The 19,686-nt window shown below is 52.9% G+C and overlaps 1 protein-coding gene across 2 annotated transcripts in view; it reads left to right on the top strand.

Annotated features, from left to right (window-relative positions):
* THAP4 (THAP domain containing 4) overlaps positions 1-19,686 on the top strand; it is a 48,302-nt gene that overhangs the window by 14,110 nt on the left and 14,506 nt on the right. Inside the window, exons 1-4 of one of the 2 annotated variants that reach the window (XM_012435418.3) lie at positions 5,231-5,411; positions 14,724-14,883; positions 17,631-17,740; positions 18,706-18,809. In XM_012435418.3, the coding sequence (XP_012290841.1) occupies positions 5,408-5,411; positions 14,724-14,883; positions 17,631-17,740; positions 18,706-18,809 (378 nt within the window). In that variant the 5' untranslated portion in view covers positions 5,231-5,407. Of the gene's footprint in view, positions 1-5,230; positions 5,412-14,723; positions 14,884-17,630; positions 17,741-18,705; positions 18,810-19,686 lie in introns of those variants that run through there. The other variant, XM_064383444.1, reaches the window with a different exon arrangement.

The following is a 19,686-nucleotide window of genomic DNA, read 5'->3' as shown; positions in this document are numbered from 1 at the left end:
TTCAGCCTCCCAAAGTGCTGGGATTACAGGCGGGAGCCACTGCACCCGGCCAAAGTGGTTTCTTATAGTCGACATATATTTGGGGCCAGGCGAGGTGGCTCACACTTGTTATCTCAGCTTTGGGAGGCTGAGGTGTGAGGATTGCTTGAGCCCAGGAGTTTGAGAGCAGCCTGAGCAACACAGTGAGACCCCATCTCTCAAAAAAAAATAAGTAAATTAGCTAGGCATGGTGGTACACACCTGGAGTCCCAGCTACACAGGAGGCTGAGGTGATAGGATCACTTGAGCCCAGGAGGTCGAAGCTGCAGTGAGCTGTGATTGTGCCACTGCATTCTAGCCTGGGCAACAAAGCAAGACCCTATCTCAAAAAAAGAAAAAAAATGTCTTTTCCTATTAGATCAATAAAGAATAAGAAAAGGGCCCGGCTTGGTGGCTCAAGCCTGTAATCCCAGCACTTTGGGAGGCTAAGGTGGGTGGATCACGAGGTCAGGCGTTCAAGACCAGCCTGGCCAACATGGTGAAACCCCATCTCTAAAGGGCCGGGCGCAGTGGCTCAAGCCTGTAATCCCAGCACTTTGGGAAGCCAAGGCGGGTGGATCACGAGGTCAGGCGTTCAAGACCAGCCTGGCCAACATGGTGAAACCCCATCTCTAAAGGGCCGGACACAGTGGCTCACGCCTGTAATCCCAGCACTTTGGGAGGCCAAGGCAGGTGGATCACGAGGTCAGGCGTTCAAGACCAGCCTGGCCAACATGGTGAAACCCCATCTCTAAAGGGCCGGACACAGTGGCTCACGCCTGTAATCCCAGCACTTTGGGAGGCTGAGGCGGGTGGATCATGAGGTCAAGAGATGGAGACCATCCTGGCCAACATGGTGAAACCCCGTCTCTACTAAAAATACAAAAATTAGCTGGGCATGGTAGCGCGCGCCTGTAGTCCCAGCTACTTGGGAGGCTGAGGCAGGAGAATTGCTTGAACCCAGGAGGCAGAGGTTGCAATGAGCCGAGATCCCGAGATCGCGCCATTGCACTCCAGCCTGGGTAACAAGACCGAAACTCTGTCTCAAAAAAAAAAAAAAGAGCTGGGCATGGTGGCTGGTACCTGTAATCTCAGCTACTCGGGAGGCTGAGGCAGAGAATTGCTTGAACCTGGAAGGCAGAGACTGCAGTGAGCCACTGTACTCCAGTCTAGGGGAAGAAGTGAGACTCTGTCTCAGAAAAAAAAAAGAATAAGGAAAGATTGCATTTTGCTTTTCCCTATTCCTCTCTGACGCGCTCCCTTCTTTACATACATTTTGGTTTCTGACATATATCATATTTCTTCTCTCTGAAAAACTTTTAATATTTCTCACAGGGGAGATGTACTGGCAATGAATTGTCTCAGTTTTTGTTTAAAGAAGTTTTTTTGGTTTTGTTTTTGTTTTGAGACAGTCTTGCTCGGTCGCCCAGGCTGCAGTGCAGTGGCGTGATCATCTTGGCTCACTGCAACCTCTGCCTCCCAGACTCAAGTGATTCTCCTCCTCAGCCTCCTGAGTAGCTGGGACTACAGGTACCTGCCACCGCACCCAGCTAATTTTTGTATTTTTAGTAGCTACAGGGTTTCACCATGTTGGCTGGGCTGGTCTTGAACTCCTGACCTCAGGTGATCCACCCACCTCATCCTCCCAAAGTGCTGGGATTACTAGTGTTAGCCGCCGTGCCTGGCCTAAATAAGTCTTTATATTGAGTTTTCAGAGATTTTTTTTTCCTAAATCTCTTTTTCAGTGATTTAGGAAAAAAGTAAGTCGTTACCTCTCCTTCGCACCTGAAGAATAGTTTCACTGGATATAGAATTCTATTTTTTTTGGTTTTAGGTTTTTTTTGCTTGTGTGGCTTCTGACGAGTCTGCTGCAGTTTTTATTCTTTTTGCTCTACATGTAAGGATTCTTTCCTCTCGCTTCTTTCAAGATTCTCTGGTTTTCTACAGTTTGAGTACAGCTTGCCTGCGCGTAGATTCTTTGGTATTTATCCTGATGGATGTTTTCCGAGCTTCCTGGATCTGTCTGTCGATCATTTTGGAAAACTCTGAACTATCATTAATTCAGATGTTCCTCCTGCCCCTTCCTTTCCTCTCTTTCTGGCGTTCCTGTTATGCTCACTCACACTTCTGTGACTGCCCCACAGTTCTCCAGCATTCTGATTTTCTTCCGTTTTTGTCTCTCTGCATTTCAGTTTGCGAAGTTTCTGTAGACGTGTCTTCAGTTCAGTGACTCTTTCCTCAGCCACATCCATCCTGCTGATGAGCCCTTCAGGAGTGCGTTTCCGTTCGTGATTTTGGTTTGCGGCGTTTCCTTTCTGTTCTTTTGTCCGTCCCTCCTCTTACGTTGCCCACGTTTCCTTGCCAGTTGCCCCCCTTTTCCTTAGGGCCCTTAGCATATTAATCATAGTTATTTTATTATTATTATTTTGAGATGGAGGCTCGCTCTGTTGCCCAGGCTGGAGTGCAATGGTGCGATCTTGGCTCACTGCAGCCTCTGCCTCCCAGGCTCAAGCAATTCTCCTGCCTCAGCCTCCTGAGTAGCCGGGATTACAGGTGCCCACCACCACACCCAGCTAATTTTTGTATTTTTAGTAGAGACGGGGTTTCACCATGTTGGCCAGGCTGGTCTCGAACTCCTGACCTCAAGTAATCCACCCACCTCGTCCTCCCAAAGTGCTCGGATTACAGGCATTAGCCACCATGCCCAGCTAATTTTTGTATTTTTTAGTAGAGGTGAGGTTTCGCCATGTTGGCCAGTCTAGTCTTGAACTCCTGACCTTGTGATCCGCCTACCTCAGCCTCCCAAATTGCTGGGATTACAGGCGTGAGCCACCTCGCCCAGCCTTTTTTTGTTTTGTTTTGTTTTTTGTATCTTTTGTCGAGATGGGGTTTCACCATGTTGGCCAGAATGGTTTCGGTCTCCTGACCTCATGATCCGCCCGCCTTGGCCTCCCAAAGTGCTGGGATTACAGGTGTGAGTCACCACGCCCGGCCCCGTTTTTAATCTTTTATACCGTAATTTTACTGTAACTTTTCTATGTTTAGATGTGTTTTAGACACACACACAGCGCTGTGTTACAGCTGCCTACGGTATTCGGTACACGCTGTGGTGTGTAGCCCGGGGGCACAGGCTCTGCCATGCGGCCTAGGTGTGCAGGATGCAGTGCCCTCTAGGTTTGTGTAAGTGCACTCTGTGATGTTAATACGATGATGAAATTGCCTCATGCTGCATTTCTCAGCGCATCCCCCGTCAGTAAGTGCCCCATGACTGAAAGGTAAAGCAAGTGGCCTTCATTGGAAGGGAGCACCTCAGCCTGGCTAGCAGCTGGACCGTGTTGAATCTCGGCGCTGGCTGTGAAATTCCTTGAGGGTCCTTGTTTTGTCTCCCTGTTGTGGAGTGTCTGAGTGTGCCTTCCACAGCCTGCGCTCCCACCCGTGATGTTATGCTGGCGCCTGCGGGACTGGAGGGACATAGGCTCCAGCCTGTGACCGTTTCAGCCCTTTAGTGGCCCGTGTCCCTGAGCTGTGACCTTCACACGTGTTCTTCCCTTCCTCCTCCCCGAGTGGGGCAGACGGGAAGACTGGCAGGGCTGGGTGGTGAACTGCCCTTCCCCAGCCGAGGTGAGCTCCTGGTCAAGTTGGCTTCACTGCAGAGCAGGCCTTTGCCTGGAGAATGCTCTGGGCTTATTTCAAGGTGGTCACCTCCCCCTCATCCCAGAGACATGAGGTGATTTTTATTTTTCTTGGCTTTTCGTGGGGAGAACCTGATGAGGTTCCTGGAGTTAAAACCCATGAAAATGTAGGACCCCAGGAGATTCTCGCACCTGCCATGTTCAGCCTCCGGCATTTTGTCCAAGTCAGGTTCCACCAGCTCCGTCTCCTTTAGCCTGTAGATTCTGCTCCACGAGAGCCGATCTCGCTGTGATTCTCTGTGGTACGAGAGGCATCTGTGACCTCACTTCCTTATGGGTCCAAGAAGAACTGTTGATCTTCACTGATTTCAGTGTTTCTTGGTAGTTGTTGTAAGACTGTGGTGTGTGGCTCCAAGCTCTTTACACGTGAGAGTTGAAACCAGAGGCTCACGCCCCAACCATTGTTTTTGTTAGCTAGAATTTTCCATCGCTAGCATGTGGGAGAGCTACCCATTTTAGTACTGGGCCATCATATCAAATTCACTTGTAAATTCTAATAGTTCTTCACTTGAGACTTTTGGATTAACAAGATAACCAAACAAAACATCTGCAAATTATTTGTACCCATTTTATGTCCTTTTTTGGTTTTATAGAAGTACTTGCCGGGCGTGGTGGCGCGTGCCTGTAATCCCAGCTACGCGGGAGGCTGAGGCGGGAGGATCGCTTGAGCCCAGGAGTTCTGGGCTGTAGTGCACTATGCCGATCGGGTGTCCGCGCTAAGTTCATCATCAATACGGTGACCTCCCGGGATCGGGGGACCACCAGGTTGCCTAAGGAGGGGTGAACTGGCCCAGGTCAGAAATGGAGCAGGTCAAAACTCCCGTGCTGATCAGTAATGGGATCGTGCCGGTGAATAGCCACCGCACTCCAGCCTGGGCAACATAGCGAGACCCCGTCTCTAAAAATAATAGTAACAATAAAAAGAAATACTTGCTATATTTTCTTTCCATCATGATTTCTGTTCTTCCCCTGTGCATGCAGCTCCTTCCATTTCATGGTTAATAAGTTGAGGGCCTTGATGTCACTTTAAAACAACAGCTCCTCCCCACCTGGGACGGCCGGTGCCACGCAGCCAAGGCTGCCATGTGCCCTTTTGTACTAAGCAGTAAGTGTCCCTCTCTGTGTGTGCCTTGGCAGGACACTGTGTCACTAACACAAAGGATGTGAGGGTGGGAGCTCCAGGAAGGAGCTGTCCGTCCCCAGGTCCCAGTGGGTGCATTTGCTCACTTCCTGTCCTAGGTTCCCGGCCGCTTTCCAGGAGACAGAACAGTCTCTGAGCCTCCACATCCAGGTGAAGAGGAGTGTTCGGCCAGCCTCTAGGCAACAGAAAGGGACATGCCGGGGGTGGCCAGAGGGACTGCTCTGAAGAGAAAGAGGCTTTAGGATGCGCCTGGCTCAGGGTGGTGGTGCCTCCCTCTGCTGTCGCTGGTAGAAGTCGCACTCCTCACTCCCCCCAGACCTCTTGCCAAAGCTCCTTCCAGCTCTGAAATTCTGTGATCTAGGCTGTCATTGTCTTTCACTTTCTTCTGAGGCGTGATCTTTCATCGTGGAACTACAGTTCCCAGAATGCAACCCTTTAAAGTTAGCATTTACTTCCTGCAGAGCCATTAACAGCCAGGTGCAAACATTTCCCGTCAATTGGCAGAAAACAACCTTGAGGAACCTTGAGGAGTGTCCGGAGTTTAGAAAACTTAGGGATGGGTAAGCCTGCTTTGTGTCTTGGGCCCAAAAATGAAAATTTAAATCTCTTGCAGGAAATTTAAATTTTTTGTGTGCATTTTGGTTGAGATTTTAATAAAAGAAAAATGAAATCAGAAAAGACATACATAGAAAAGTCTGTCTGATTTATCTGAAGAGGTGGAAAGTGACAAACAGACTAAATCCTTTAAAATATTTTTTGTTCCATGTTTAAATTTATTTTTTCTAGTGAAGTAAAATACACTGATACTGCGGTCACGGTTTGATGAATCGTGACATACATCTAGGCTCGTGTAACCTGATGTTTGGGTTCCGAAATCGTCTTACTGGGCGTCCTCACCCCCACCCATGCTTCAGTGACCAGGGAGACGGTGGCTAGGGAGCTGCCACGTTCCCTGCAGCCCCAAGAGGTCGAGGGTGCAGGGGGAGCCGCCCCAGGAGCAGGTGAGCCTGGCAAGGCGCAGCGGAGCCAGGAGGAGGCCCCCCACTGCTTGTTTCCTGCCCGGCGCGTGTCCCTGTCCATTAAACTCTATTAAGATTCAGAGCAAATAACAGCCAGCTGGGAGGGCTACGAGACAGGAAGTATTTCTCAGCCCTTAGACGCTCCCTCCGGAGGCCGGTTTCAGCCTCTGCCTCCATCTAGTTGCTTAGCCGTGTGTGCTCCTTCCTTTCCGGTCAGGAAGGAGGTTACTTTTTCTACTCAAAAGGGTTTCTTCTGGAGAGCCACCTTAGAATTCTCTAGTCTTTTTAAAAATAAATTGCCACCTAAGTGCTGCATCCTCTCCTGTTCCCAAGCGTCGTCCGGGCCCCGCGCACCCGAAGCAGCAGCTGCCTGCGGGGTAGCTCCGCTCCAGGGAGCTGCTTGCTCTCCTGACCTGGCTTGCACACAGCAGAGTCCCCTCAAAAGCTCACTTGTAGCGCTCAGCAGCCTCCCCCGACCTGCTCTTACGGGGACACCCTCCCCCTGCTCACCAGCTCGGTGGTGGACCTCTCTGGTCCTGACGCCGGGGCTCGCCCTCGGCTCTTGAACGCCTGCACCCGCCCTTCTCACTGGGTGGCAGGTTCCCAGCCACGTTCCCTTCCAGGCTGCCAGCAATGCCAGCTGCTGCCCATCTCCACCCCACCTGTCCCTCTCATCTCACTCTCATTTCCATCTCCCTTGGGCTAGTCTTCTAGGCAGGTTGAGGAAGAAAGCCTGGGCCACGTCCCCCACTTCTACATAAAAGGCTCTGGCCCATCCAGGCCCACCTGGGGGGACAGACAGTCCACTTCAACTTGACCAGACTTCAAATAAGCCCAGTTCTTCGGAGGAGCCAGCTGTCCTTGCCAGCCCCCTGACCGAGTTCTCCCAGGCGTCTTAATGCAGGGGCTGTGGGCTGCTCCAGCTGCAGGACCAAGGCAGAGTGTGTCCCCATGGGCACTCTCCCTGCTGCTGGGCCAGTGGGGCCGGGCCTGTGTCAGGGACTGGTTCTCCGAGGGACACAAAACCTACTCAGAAACACAGCTGAGGGCAGTGGAGAGCTCACCTGACGTGTCGGGAGCCGTGGGTTTAGGGCACAGGATGTGCTGGGTGGCCGCCAGTGGCCTCCTCACTCCCACCTGGGAGAGGGGAGGAATGGAGAGGCGGGAGGCAGGAGGCACCCGGCAAGGCACTGTGTGTGGCTCCGGCCGTCTCTGGCCCTCTGCACCTGCCGCAAGGTACGCAGCTCACACCGAGCGATGTCATGCGTTTCCATTTGAACAGGTGTTTAGAAGTCGGGGTATTTTAGCCCAAAATTAGCTTCTGTCTTTTCTTGAAATATCAGATCTGCAGGAGGGGCCTCAGCTGGGGCCAGGAGCCCAGGCCCTGAGCTGCGAGGCCAGCCCCACTCCCCGCCACATCCCCTGCTCCGAGGCCGCCCAGAACCCTGTGCTGCAGTAACATAGTGAACACTCGGGGGTAAAATGCTTTTAGGTTTTTTTTAGTTTTCTGCTCTTTGAAATACTAGTTTGCTTGGAGAGGTTTTTCTTTGTAGCATTTGTATTGAGGTGGAATCCGCATAAGTGAAACACAGGCTCCTCTGTTTCCGCAGTCAGTTTCCGCGGGTGGAGGCGCCCGTGCGGCCACACCCACGCCCCGCGGCCCAGGTTCCCCTTCGTGCTCCCTGCCGAGCCCCTCCCATCACTGCTCAGGTTCCCCACCCGCCATCCACGTTGCCTGGGCTCGAATTTCATGTAAGCGAAATCGTAATATGTACGTTTCCGCCTGGCTTCTTTCTTGTAGCGCAGTGTTTTCAAGGGACACCCGGTTTGTTTTCATTTCTAGTCTCACTGCATCGTTATCAGACAGTAGACTCTGCTTCCTGGAACTCACAGGCTCTCTGTGACCACTCAGAAGGCCAGTTTGCATGACGGTTCCAGAGGAACTTGCAGAAGGTATTCCCTAGATTTAAGCTACAGAGTTCCACAGGTATCAGGCAGAAGTGCCTTATTAATTATATTACTTGGGAATTTGGTTTCATTTGTGTTCATTCAGACTTAGAGATGAGCTGAGATCTCTCGACGTCCTGGTGTGTCGTCGGTAATGTCTGTTTTGTAAATGTCGCCGTGCTTGGTGCATGAGGGTTCCTCGTGGTTACGGCTTCATTGCGCATTCCGCCCGTAATTCGGAAGAGCTCTTCTGTGTCTGGTTCTGTGCATTTTGCGTGACGGTGAGATCAGGAAGTCTGCTTTCTTGCTGCTTATTGCCCAGCCTTCTGGAGTGTCTCTGAATCTCTGAATCACTTTATTTTAGGTGCATCTCCCATTTACAGCAAAAGAGTTGAGGGTCTTGCTTTGTGGGTTGTTTGTTTTTGAGATGGCGTCTCCCTTTGTCGCTCAGGCTGGGATGTAGTGGCGTGATCTCGGTTCACCGCAACCTCCACCTCCTGGGTTCAAGCGATTCTCCTTCCTCAGCCTCCTGAGTAGCTGGGATCACAGGCGTGCCCCACTAGGCCCAGCTAATTTTTGTATTTTTAGTAGAGATGGGGTTTCACCACATTGGCCAGGGTGGTCTTAATATCTTGACCTCATAATCTGCCTGCCTCGGCCTCCCAAAGTGCTGGGTTACAGGCGTGAGCCACCGCACCCGACCCACCAGGATGTCGGTCTTAATTGCCCAGACTGGAACGCAGTGATGTGATCTTGGCTCATTGCAGCCTCAACCTCCCAGGCGCAAGTGATTGTTACCACACCCTCCCAAGTAGCTGGGACTACAGACACACACCACCATCCCTGGCTAATTTTTTGTATTTATAGTAGAAATGGGATTTCACTATGTTGCCCAGACTGGTCTCGAACTTCTGGACTCAAGCAATCCACCCACCTCGGCCTCTCTAAGTGCTGGGATTATAGGCGTGAGCCACCGCGCCCAGCCCTGAAAAGATCCTTCGTATGTGAGTGCAAGCATTTTTAGTCTTGGTTTTGTCATCTTATTTTATTTACGCTTGTTGTGTTTTTATTTTGTCTTGTTTCTGAGACAGTCTCACTCTGTCACCCAAGTTGGAGTGTAGTGATGCTATGCTGGCTTATTGTGACCTCTCCCTCCCAGGCCCAAGCCATCCTCCCACCTCAGCCTCCGGAGTGGCTGGGACCACAGGTGTGTGCCATCGTGCCCAGCCAAGTTTTTGTAGTTCTGATAGAGATGGGGTTTCGCTGTGTTGCCTGAGCTGGTGTTGAGCTCCTGAGCTCAGGCGATCCACGCTCTTCGGCCTCGCAGTGCTGTGACTGGCCTAGTTTTTAAAATAAAATCTTCCCCGCCTACTTAATTTGTAAGCTTCTGTGATGTCAACTCTCAAGGAGAAGACCAGTGAGGAGTGCTGTCCCTTCGAGGGTCCTGAGTTAAGTGTCACGACGCCTGCACACCCAGCCGTCCACCACTTAGAGCCAGGTTTTTTTGGGTTTGTTTCTATAACCGCTTTTGTTTTGTTTTTTTTTGAGACAAAGTCTCGCTCTGTCGCCCAGGCTGGAGTGCAGTGGCGCAGTCTCAGCTCACTGCAGCCTCCTCCTGGGTTCAAGCAATTCTCGTGCCTCGGCCTCCTGAGTAGCTGGGATTACAGGTGCCCAGCACCACACCCGGCTAATCTTCGTGTTTTAGTAGAGACGGCGTTTCACCATGTTGGCCAGGCTGGTCTCAGATTCCTGACCTCAGGTGGTCCACCCACCTCAGCCTCCCAAAACGCTGGGATTGCAGGTGTGAGCCACCATATCTGGCCTGTGTTTTGTGTTGTTTTTTTTTTTCCTGAGTACATTCAGGGTTTACAGAGATTTTCCGCATCATTTCCGCGTTGTCTCCCGATGTTTTAGCTAGTAACGTCCTCTGGGAGAAGACGTGGAAACAAAGCTCCCTGAGTGTTGAGCGTTGAAAACTCCATTCCAGCACCGTCCAAAAGGTCTAGAGAGTGAGTCTTTTATGTAGTTTAATATTTTCTAATAGCTGCATTAAAAAGGTAAAAAGAAACAAGTGAAATCGATTTTAATACTGTATTTTATTTAACCTGATATTATCTAAAAATTATTTCCACACGTAACCACCGATAATTTAAGATTATTGAATTGTTTGAAGACTTTTTGGACTGAGTTTTCAAATCTAGTTCGTATCTCTCACTCATCACGTCGGTGAGCCGGCTCACGCGCCTGTGGCCCGTAAGGACAGTTGTGGCCACGATAGCATCCTTACCCTCCCCTGCCCTCCTCGTGCACCTTCTGCGTGAGGCTCTGGCATCTTCTACCACAGAATGCTGCTGTCGAGAAACACCCACGTGCTGTCTCTATAGATGTGCGTGTTCTGCACCTTTCAGATACGTGAAATGGCATAAGATGTGCGCTTTTGAGTCTGGCTGCTTTCATGTGGCGTGTTTTCAAGGGTCATCTGAATTGCAGCTTACATGAGTACATCATTTGTGTGGCCAAATAACATTTCCTTGTCTGGATATACTGCAGTTTGTTTACTCGTCGACTGACGGATATCTGGGTTGTTGCCACTTTGAGGCTGCTGGGAACGGTGCTGCTGTAGACGTTCATGGGCAGCGTCTTTGGGGACAGGTATTTTTTTTCTCCTGGGTACGCATGTCCCCAGGAGTGGCAGTCCGGGGCCCCTGCTCCACGCTCAACGTCTCACACAGATGCCAGAGCGCCTTCCACCGGGCTGCGCCGTTCCCGTTTCCGTCAGCAGTGTGCCCTGCGTCCTTTCTAACTTCGCTAACTTTGTTTCCGTTTCTGTCTCTTGTATCTTGTTTTAACTCCTCTTGCATCTGGCCCCTGCGTTCCGCTGTGTTTCCCGGTGTCTGTTTCTCCTCCTGCTCCGACCAGTCTCTGCTTCATTTGGGTGGTGGCTTGATTTTTTTTTTCTTTTACTTTCCTGACTTCTGCCAAGTCACGTTTCACCTGCTTCTCTTTCCTTGCCTTTTCTCTCCTGAGTTCTTGCATTTTTAGTTAGTGGTCTTTCTTCATGGAGCTTCATTCAACTACTCGGGAGGCTGAGGCGGGAGAAGCACTTGGCCCCGGTGGTCGGGGCCACAGTGAACCGGATTCCCGCCGCTGCACTTCCAGCCCGGGTGACAGAGCCACGCCCTGTCTCTCCGTTTTGTTTTGCCCCATCGACGTTCCACAGTCTGTCTCGCTGCTCCTGTTCACACTCGCTGTATGGCCACCTTTTGTCCGTCTCTGAACTCAGGCAGGGTCCTACAGTCCATTGCTAGAGAAGCAGAAGGTCTTCAGGGCAGCACCTTTTTTTTTTTTTTTTTTTTGAGACAGAGTCTCGCTCTGTCGCCCAGGCTGGAGTGCAGTGTCACGATTGCGGCTCACCGCAACCTCTGCATCCTGGGTTCAAGCAATTCTCCTGCCTCAGCCTTCCGAGTAGCTGGGACTACAGGTGCCTGCCACCATGCCCAGCTAATTTTTTGTATTTTTAGTAGAGATGCAGTTTCACTATGTTGGCCAGGCTGGTCTCCAACTCCTGACCTCAGGTGATCCACCCTCCTTGGCCTCCCACAGTGCTGGGGTTACAGGGTGAGCCCCACGCCTGGCCTCCCACAGTGCTGGGGTTAGCCTGGCCTCCCACAGTGCTGGGGTTAGCCTGGCCTCCCACAGGGCTGGGGTTAGCCTGGCCTCCCACAGGGCTGGGGTTAGCCTGGCCTCCCACAGGGCTGGGGTTACAGGGTGAGCCCCGCGCCCGGCCTCCCACAGTGCTGGGGTTACAGGGTGAGCCCCGTGCCCGGCCTCCCACAGGGCTGGGGTTACAGGGTGAGCCCCGCGCCCGGCCTCCCACAGTGCTGGGGTTAGCCTGACCTCCCACAGTGCTGGGGTTAGCCTGGCCTCCCACAGGGCTGGGGTTACAGGGTGAGCCCCGCGCCCGGCCTCCCACAGTGCTGGGGTTAGCCTGACCTCCCACAGTGCTGGGGTTAGCCCGGCCTCCCACAGTGCTGGGGTTACAGGGTGAGCCCCGCGCCCAGCCTCCCACAGGGCTGGGGTCACAGGGTTAGCTCCGCTCCCGGCCGGTGGCACCCGTTTCTTTGGCAGAGATGCATTACTTCTCGATGGTGGCCGGGCGTAGTCCTGCATAGAGGTTGGCCTGGCTCTTTGGCACCTGGGTGAACACCTGGGGTCCCTTGGGCCTGCCGTTTGCAGTAGCTCCCTGTGGGGGTAGGGAGCCGAGCAGCCTCCAGGGCTCCCCGCTCCTCCGCCCCAGGCCTCTGAGCCAGGCCAGGCCCTGAGGCCTCTCCCCAGGTGCCAGCCCCCCAGCTCCCAGAGGCCCCTCCTTGTCAGCAAGGCACTAACCCGTGCTTCTCACAGCATTCCTGTGTGTTTTGGTGGATGTGGGTTGTATCTGTTAACTATTTTCCCGAAAATGAAGTTCAGGGAAAAGGTTTTTTCTTTTTTTTTGAGACAGAATCTAGCTCTGTCACCCAGGCTGAAGTGCAGTGGGCAATCTCGGCTCAACGCAACCTCCACCTCCCGGGTTCGTGATTCTCCTTCCTCGCCTCCCGAGTAGCTGGGATTACAGGTGTGTGCCACCACACCTGGCTAATTTCTGTATTTTTAGTAGAGATGGAGTTTCACCATGTTGGTCAGGCTGGTCTCGAACTCCTGACCTTGTGATCTGCCCACCTTGGCTTTCCAAAGTGCTGGGATTACAGGCGTGAGCCATCGCCCCTGGCCCATTTTGTTTTTCTAATTCTTGGAAGGGAAGGTGATGACGGTGTGACTTACCTCAGGGTCCCCCTTGGAGACCCCCAGAGAGGTTCTGAGGGAAGAAAGAGTAAGATCCCTGTCTCTGTCTGTCTCTCTCCCCGTCCTGTCTCAGTGTCCCTGGCGCTGTCCCTCTTTCTAGGGCCTCCCGGAGGGGACTCCACAGTGGGGGGGAGCGGGGAAGGCAGAGGCGTCTGCCAAGTAGCGAGGGGCCTCGAGGAGACCCCAGAGACCCCAGCCGGGGAAGCAGGAGTGGGGAGGGCGGGGCGCGGGCCGAGGGGTGCGGCCGCTGCGGCCTGTGGAGGGGCTGGCGAGGCTCCCGCCTCCGCTCTTGCTGGAGGTCCAGCCCTGAGGCCTCCCAGGTGAGGTGGCAGCGAGTGAGCGCACCCCGCCGCTCCCCCAGGAGGGCGCGACCCCGCGCTAGAGGGTGGGAGAGGGCCGCGGAGGCTGGACTGCGGGGCGCCCCTCACCGCACCCCGGCCTCGCCGTCCCGCCCCATCCCTGTTCCGCTGGCACCCTGGGGGCGGCGCCGGGCCCTCGGCCGCCTCCTCGGGACCCTGCGGGGGACTGGGGGTGAGGGCTCAGAGCCCGGACTCTGGATCGCTGCCGCCTCCCACGGGGTTCGGCTCCCGTGGGTCCGCCCGGTCGCTGTGGGTGCGCTCGGCCCAGAAGCGTGAGGTTTGCAAAGACAGTTTCTTTCTTTGCTTTTCTTTTTTTTTTCGGAGACGGAGTCTCTGTGTCGCCCAGGCCGGAGTGCGCCTCTGGTCAGTGCCGAGCTAAAGTCTGCCGAACTGAAAGGTTCTCCCAGATAGATCCGGAATCCGGGCTCTTTCCGCCACCTCCACCACGGCCGCCGGCCCAGGTCACCCTCCTTTGCCACCCTGGCTTCCCGTGGTTCTGACCAGAGACCTCGTCCCTCCCACTCGGGCCTCTCCAGGGCTCTGTCTGCTCGAGTCCAGGCGCTCCTTCCCCAGCCACTGGCCTCCTGTTCCTCCCAGCAAGGCCAGGTCTGCACACCCGGGACCTCTGTCTGCGGCACCTCCGCCTGGTCTGCTCTTCTCGGGGGGGCTGCCCTGTCCCTTTTGGGTAGGTTTTCAGAGTACCCCGACAGCCCCGTCTCCCTTTCTGGCCCATCTCCTAATGCACGTTGAATTCCTGCGTCACTCACTCACTTCGTGTGTGTTGTCCGTCTGCCCCCGCTGGGATGTATACTCCGCAGGGATGTGTGACTGTCCCGTTAGCTTCTTCCTAGAGGAGCGTCCAGCGTGTCGCGTGACGGATGATGGGTCAGCTGTGATCGATCACAAGCCTGGTTGTAGAGACCACTCATTGGATTCTGAAGCTTCTCTTCCTCATCTCCATGAAAGACTGCACCAAAAAATCTTGATTTAAAAATTCTCTTATTGTCAATTAGGAAATTTTAACAAAGTCCAAATATTCCCATCCTCATCGTCCCACTTTTTACAGGGAGTTTAAAAAGGAAATACTGATAAAAATTTTTCAGCCCAACACCCCCCCCTGCTTCCCTGTCACTGCACCCCCACCTCTGAGTTCCAAGCCCGTGGCGTCATCCCTCACACTTAGTGGGATGAGAGGCTGAACACCCCCGACAGGTGACCTTCTGAAGGGTCTCCCGGCTGCTGTGAAGCCCTGCCCCTTCTCAGGGAAGCGGGGTCAGCAGTTCCCGCTCAGGCCCCGCCTGCCCCTGGCTCCTCACGCTCTGCCTGCTCTGAGACCCTCCATCCCGTTCTCGTTTTCTCTCTCCTGCTCTGTCTCCTCCACACGCCCCTCACGCCAGGGCATCATGTCTCCCACGCGAGCTGTTTTCTGCCTTGCGGTGGGGCATGAGGCCTTTGGCTTTGCTTGCCCCCCGCCAGGTCGCCTCTTGGTTCCCGTTTTTCTGCAGGAACTGCAGAGGCTTCTGAAGCTGGATCTCTCAGTGTGACATTTGCCAGCTGCTTGTCCATTTTCTCCCCCTCTTGACAGGTTCCTCCAGGATTAGCTGTGGCCACCAGAAGCAAGTGCCGATATGGAACGGGCATTCTGCTTAAAGCCCAGCAAGGCATTGTTGGAGGGAGGCCACTGATGGTCTGGTTCTTTTATCCTCAGAGCCCCCCAAGATGAACCCGGTGGTGGAGCCGCTGTCCTGGATGCTGGGCACCTGGCTGTCTGACCCTCCCGGAGCCGGGACCTACCCCACGCTGCAGCCCTTCCAGTACCTGGAGGAGGTGCACATCTCGCACGTGGGCCAGCCCATGCTGAACTTCTCGTAAGTCGTCTCCCTCCACCTGCTCTGCTTGACTCCTGGGCTGCCCGGGTCTCTGAAAATAATTCCAGACTGATCAAAGACAGACAAGGGCCAGGCGGGAAGGTGTAAAGGGAACTTGTCTGTCTATTTCAGAAAGGCGGCACAGAGTTGGTAAAGATGGTACTTCCTAGTTCTGTTCTATTTTTTGAGATATTAGGCTCACCAGCAAATTACAGGCTTGTTAGTACAAACATGAAAGCAAATGCATGTACTTAATTTATGTATCAAGATCAATCACCCTGGCCAGTGCAGTAGCTCACACCTGTAATCCCAGCACTTTGGAGGCCGAGTCCAGCCCAGGAGTTTAAGGCCAGCCTGGGCAACATAGCGAGACCTTGTCTCTACTGCAAAATAAATAAATAAATAAGTAATTACCCAGGCGTGGTGATACCTGCCTGTAGTCCCAGCTACTGGAGAAACTGAGGTGGGAGGATTGCTTAAACCCGGGGAGGGCCACGGCTACAGCGAGCTGTGATCACACCACTGTACTCCAGCCTGGGTGACAGTTAGACCCCATCTCAAAAAAAAAGAAAAGAAAAAATTGGTCAGTCAGTGTTACCGAAAATGATAGTGCACAGCCGTATTTTACACTTCCCCCTGAACTATTTGAGGTCACAAGGAAGCTGTTAGTGTATGGTTCTCATATTCTTACCATATAATAAAGCAAAAGTCCCTTGAGGTCTCCTACCCCCTTCCCACCACCTCCACCCCACAGTTGGAGAAATTGCCTGCTTTTAAGGAGATAGCAGTGTAGGCCTCTGAAGTAGAGGAGAGCCACCAGCGATGTGGAGTGATTGAAGTATCTGTATTTTTTAATTATAAAAGTAATACACAGTTTTTTTTAAAGTTTAAACAAAGTATAAAATAAGAAGCAAACTCTTCCTCCCCCAGTCTCCATTACACAATTATGTGTTAAGAATCTTACTAAACCAGCTTGGTACTATTTGTATAGCGCCTGGCAGTTTCAGAACTGGGCTGGGTATCTGGCCCTCGGACCCCCCAGCTCTGAGACCCTCTGTCCCCTTTTAGAAGATCTCATTGTTTTAAAAAATACCTCATACTTTTTTATATTATTCTTCATTGAATGGATGAGGTCAAAGTAATATATCTGCACATAAACCAAAAGGTGAGCATTCTGCGTGATACAAAATGACCTAGAACAGTATAAAGCGTCTTTTTTAAACTACAGATTATGACCCACTAAGAAGTCAGAAAGTCAGTTTTGTGACCAGCATTTGAAGAAGAATGAACCAGAGTAGAAAATACGTTTCAGTAAACATGACTGTGTGTGTTTGTGTGTGTGCCTAGAATATGGTATCAGTGTATTTCGCTGTCGGGGTTGTGTTAGCATGTGCCATTTTATAAGGTGTAGCACCGTCACTAGCCCAGCAGGGGTTTATCTTGGCCAGGCGCTGTGGCTCATGCCTGTAATCCCAGCAGTTTGGGAGGCCGTGGCGGGTGGATCACTTGAGCCCAGGAGTTCCAAGATCAGCCTGGGCAACACAGTGAGACCCTGCCTTTAAAAAAAATATTTTTTAATTAGCTGGGCATGGTAATCCCAACTACTCACGAGGCTGAGGCAGGAGAATCGCTTGAACTCAGGAGGCAGAGGTTGCAGTGAGCTGAGATCACACCACTGCACTCCAGCCTGGGCAACAGAGGGAGACTCCATCTCAAAAAAAATTTTTTTTTAAATAATAAGTTTATTTTGGCTGGGTGTGGTGGCTCACATCTGTAATCCCAGCACTTTGGGAGGCTGAGGCAGGCGGATCACTAGAAGTCAGGAGTTCGAGACCAGGCTGGCCGATGTGGTAAAATTGTGTCTCTACTAAAAAGAATACAAAAATACAAAAATTAGCCCAGCGTGGTGGTGCATGCCTGTAATCCCAGCTGCTCGGGAGGCTGAGGCAGGAGAATCACGTGAACCCAAGAAGTGGATGTTGCAGTGAGCTTCAGACCATGCCACTGCACAGCAGCCAGGGTGACAGAGCAAAAAAAAAAGTTTGTCTCTAAGAATCATAGAGGGGGATCACCTGTAGCACCTCACAGTGTTGGTGAAATGATAAATGAGGCTTTTTGGTTGGCTGGTTGGTGTTTTTGTTTTTATTTTTGTAGAAACAGGGTCTCTGTTGCCTAGCCGTCTCGAATTCCTGGGCTCGAGAGATCTACCTGACTGGGCCTGGGGAAGTGCCGGGATTGCAGACCTGAGCCACCGCGTCAGCCAGTTGTCTTCAGTGATAGCCGTGGGTTTTTACCCTCAGTGCAAGATGCAGCTGCCTGCCTTTTACTGTCGAGAATTTGCACTAATGATGAAGGGTGACAAGAAGCCTAATGTGACTCAGCACCTGTTCTGTTTCTTACCATAGCAAATGATTAGATTCTTACACAAGAACATAGCTCAAAACAGAAAGGTTGCGTTAAGGTGAGGTTTGCTGCCGGGAGTGCTTAGGGCTGACACTGAGAGGCCTGGGCTACCGGGCCTAGGGCAAGGATATGCCCTGTGGTGATTAAGAACCAGTTCCCTCTTGAGGCGTCGAGGGTCAGCAGGGAAGACAGGCACAGCCAAAACGAGCAAGGGGTGAAAGGGGCGGGCAGGCGTGCAGGCGCGGCTGGAGGAGGAGCAGCCGCCCGGACAGTCCTGGCGTCCACGCAGCCCACGCCATCTCGGAGGCCAGTGCCGGGCTTCCCATCCCCAACTTCCCATCCAGGTTCAACTCCTTCCACCCGGACACACGCAAGCCCATGCACAGAGAGTGTGGCTTCATCCGCCTCAAGCCCGACACCAACAAGGTGGCCTTCGTCAGCGCCCAGAACACAGGTGAGGCCCGGCCTGCAGGGTTGGGGTGCCGGCCATGGGAGGCCGCTGCCTGCATCCTAAGCAGGGGCGCGGGGAGCCCAGGTGCAACCCTGCTGGGGCACGTGCTGCTGGGGACCAGGGGCTGACCCTGAGTGTTGAGAGCAGTCGTGGGAGCCCGCGGGGCCATCTGTGTAGCTGCAGGGGCCTCCTGCACACAGGTTGTGTGTGTGCAGTCCCGACCATGAGGCCCGTTTGTCCAGTGCTGCATCTGCAGAAATGGTCATCAGCTATGTGTGTTCGTTGGGAATCACTGAAAACAGGCCGGGCGCAGTGGCTCACACCTGTAATCCCAGCACCTTGGGAGGCCAAGGCAGGCGGATCACTTGAGATCCGGACTTCAAGACCCGCCTGGCCAACATGGTCAAACCCCATCTCTACTAAAAATACAAAAATTAGCTGCACGTGGTGGTGCATGCCTGTAATCCCAGCTACTCGGGAGGTTGAGGCAGGAGAATCGCTTGAACCTGGGAGGCAGAGGTTGCAGTGAGCTGAGATAGAGCCTAGATAGAGCCACTGCACTCCAGCCTGGGCAACAGATTGAGGCTTCGTCTCAAAAAAGAAAAAACAGCCTGCATGGCTCTAGATGAGTGTTTCCTCCTGGACGTCCATCCCCACCTTCCACTCCTGCCGCTGCATGTGCTGGGGGGTTTCTGCCGGCCTGTTTGATAGGTGGAGGTGGGAGGGCTGGGGCGCAGGGCACCTCTGGAGAGGGTGGTCTTCCATAGAGCACCTGCCTGTGCTGTGAGGAGAGCTGTGGCTTTCCCTCTGTGTCCACAGGGTGAAGTGGGAGGAGGAGAAATGCCGTTGCCGCCACGGCTGCAGAGCTGGGGTCTCCTGCGGAGTCCTGGCTTACAGCCACGGAGGGCCGAGGCTGCCTCGCTGCGAGCGAGCAGCTGCTGGGTGAGCTGACCGCCCTTCCCTTGCAGGTGTGGTGGAGGTGGAGGAGGGCGAGGTGAACGGGCAGGAGCTGTGCATCGCATCCCACTCCATCGCCAGGATCTCCTTCGCCAAGGAGCCCCACGTGGAACAGGTGAGCCCCGCCCGGCCCCACCGCAGCGCCCTCCCGGCTCGTGTTTGCAGAGGCCGTGGGGTCGGCCGCGTCCTCCCCGTGAGGTCGTGCGTGTCTTGCCGCTTTGTCTCCGTCTCATTCTTTCCCTTCTCGGCCAGTCCCGGGGCTGGGCGTTCCCTGACCTCATCGCCCACTCCTCAGCTGCTGGGCGGTTCCGTTGTTTCCGGGTTTGCTGCTTGTCACAAACATCCTTTTACATTTGGGTTGTCCACATTCGCAGATATATCCATGTCTGTTGATAAATTTTTCCCAGTTAAATTGCTGGACCAAAGGACAGGTACATTTTAAATTTGATACACACTGTTTGATTGTATTTCTTGATGATTATCCTCCCACTATCCCTTGCATGAGAGCAGCTGGGTCCCCACACCTTAACAACTGGGAATCTTTTCAGAATTTTGGTCCTTTCAAATCTGAGAAATAAAAGATGAAATCTCACTCATGTTTTGAACCGACTTAGAAGCGAGAGGGCTCATTCCCCATGCTCACTGGCCATTTATGCTTCTTATTCAAAGTCTTGATGTTCAAAGTCTTTGCCTGTTTATCTATGGATTGTTCTTTTTTTAAAGGATTTGTGGGAGTTTTCTGTATTCCATGGCTGTTCATCTGCTGCCTGCTTTATTTGCGACACGCATTTCCCTGGTCTGTGGCCTGGTGGATGGCGGGTTCTGCCCCGCAAGTGCGCAGCTTTTCTGTCGTTGCCTCTGGGCTGTTTCCTTTACAATGTCTGGATTTGGGTTCTTGCTAAGCAGGTTGTTGTCCACGCCACAGTGACAAAAATTTCCTTTCATTTTCTTATATTCTTACAGCTTTCCTTTTTACATAACATTTAGACCTT

Source organism: Aotus nancymaae, unplaced genomic scaffold, assembly GCF_030222135.1.
Source record: "Aotus nancymaae isolate 86718 unplaced genomic scaffold, 86718_ANA_hifiasm-v0.15.2.pri h1tg000031l, whole genome shotgun sequence".
Classification (NCBI taxonomy): Eukaryota; Metazoa; Chordata; class Mammalia; order Primates; family Aotidae; genus Aotus; species Aotus nancymaae.
Note: the sequence above shows the minus strand (reverse complement) of the source record. Positions and strands in the feature narration are given on the sequence as shown.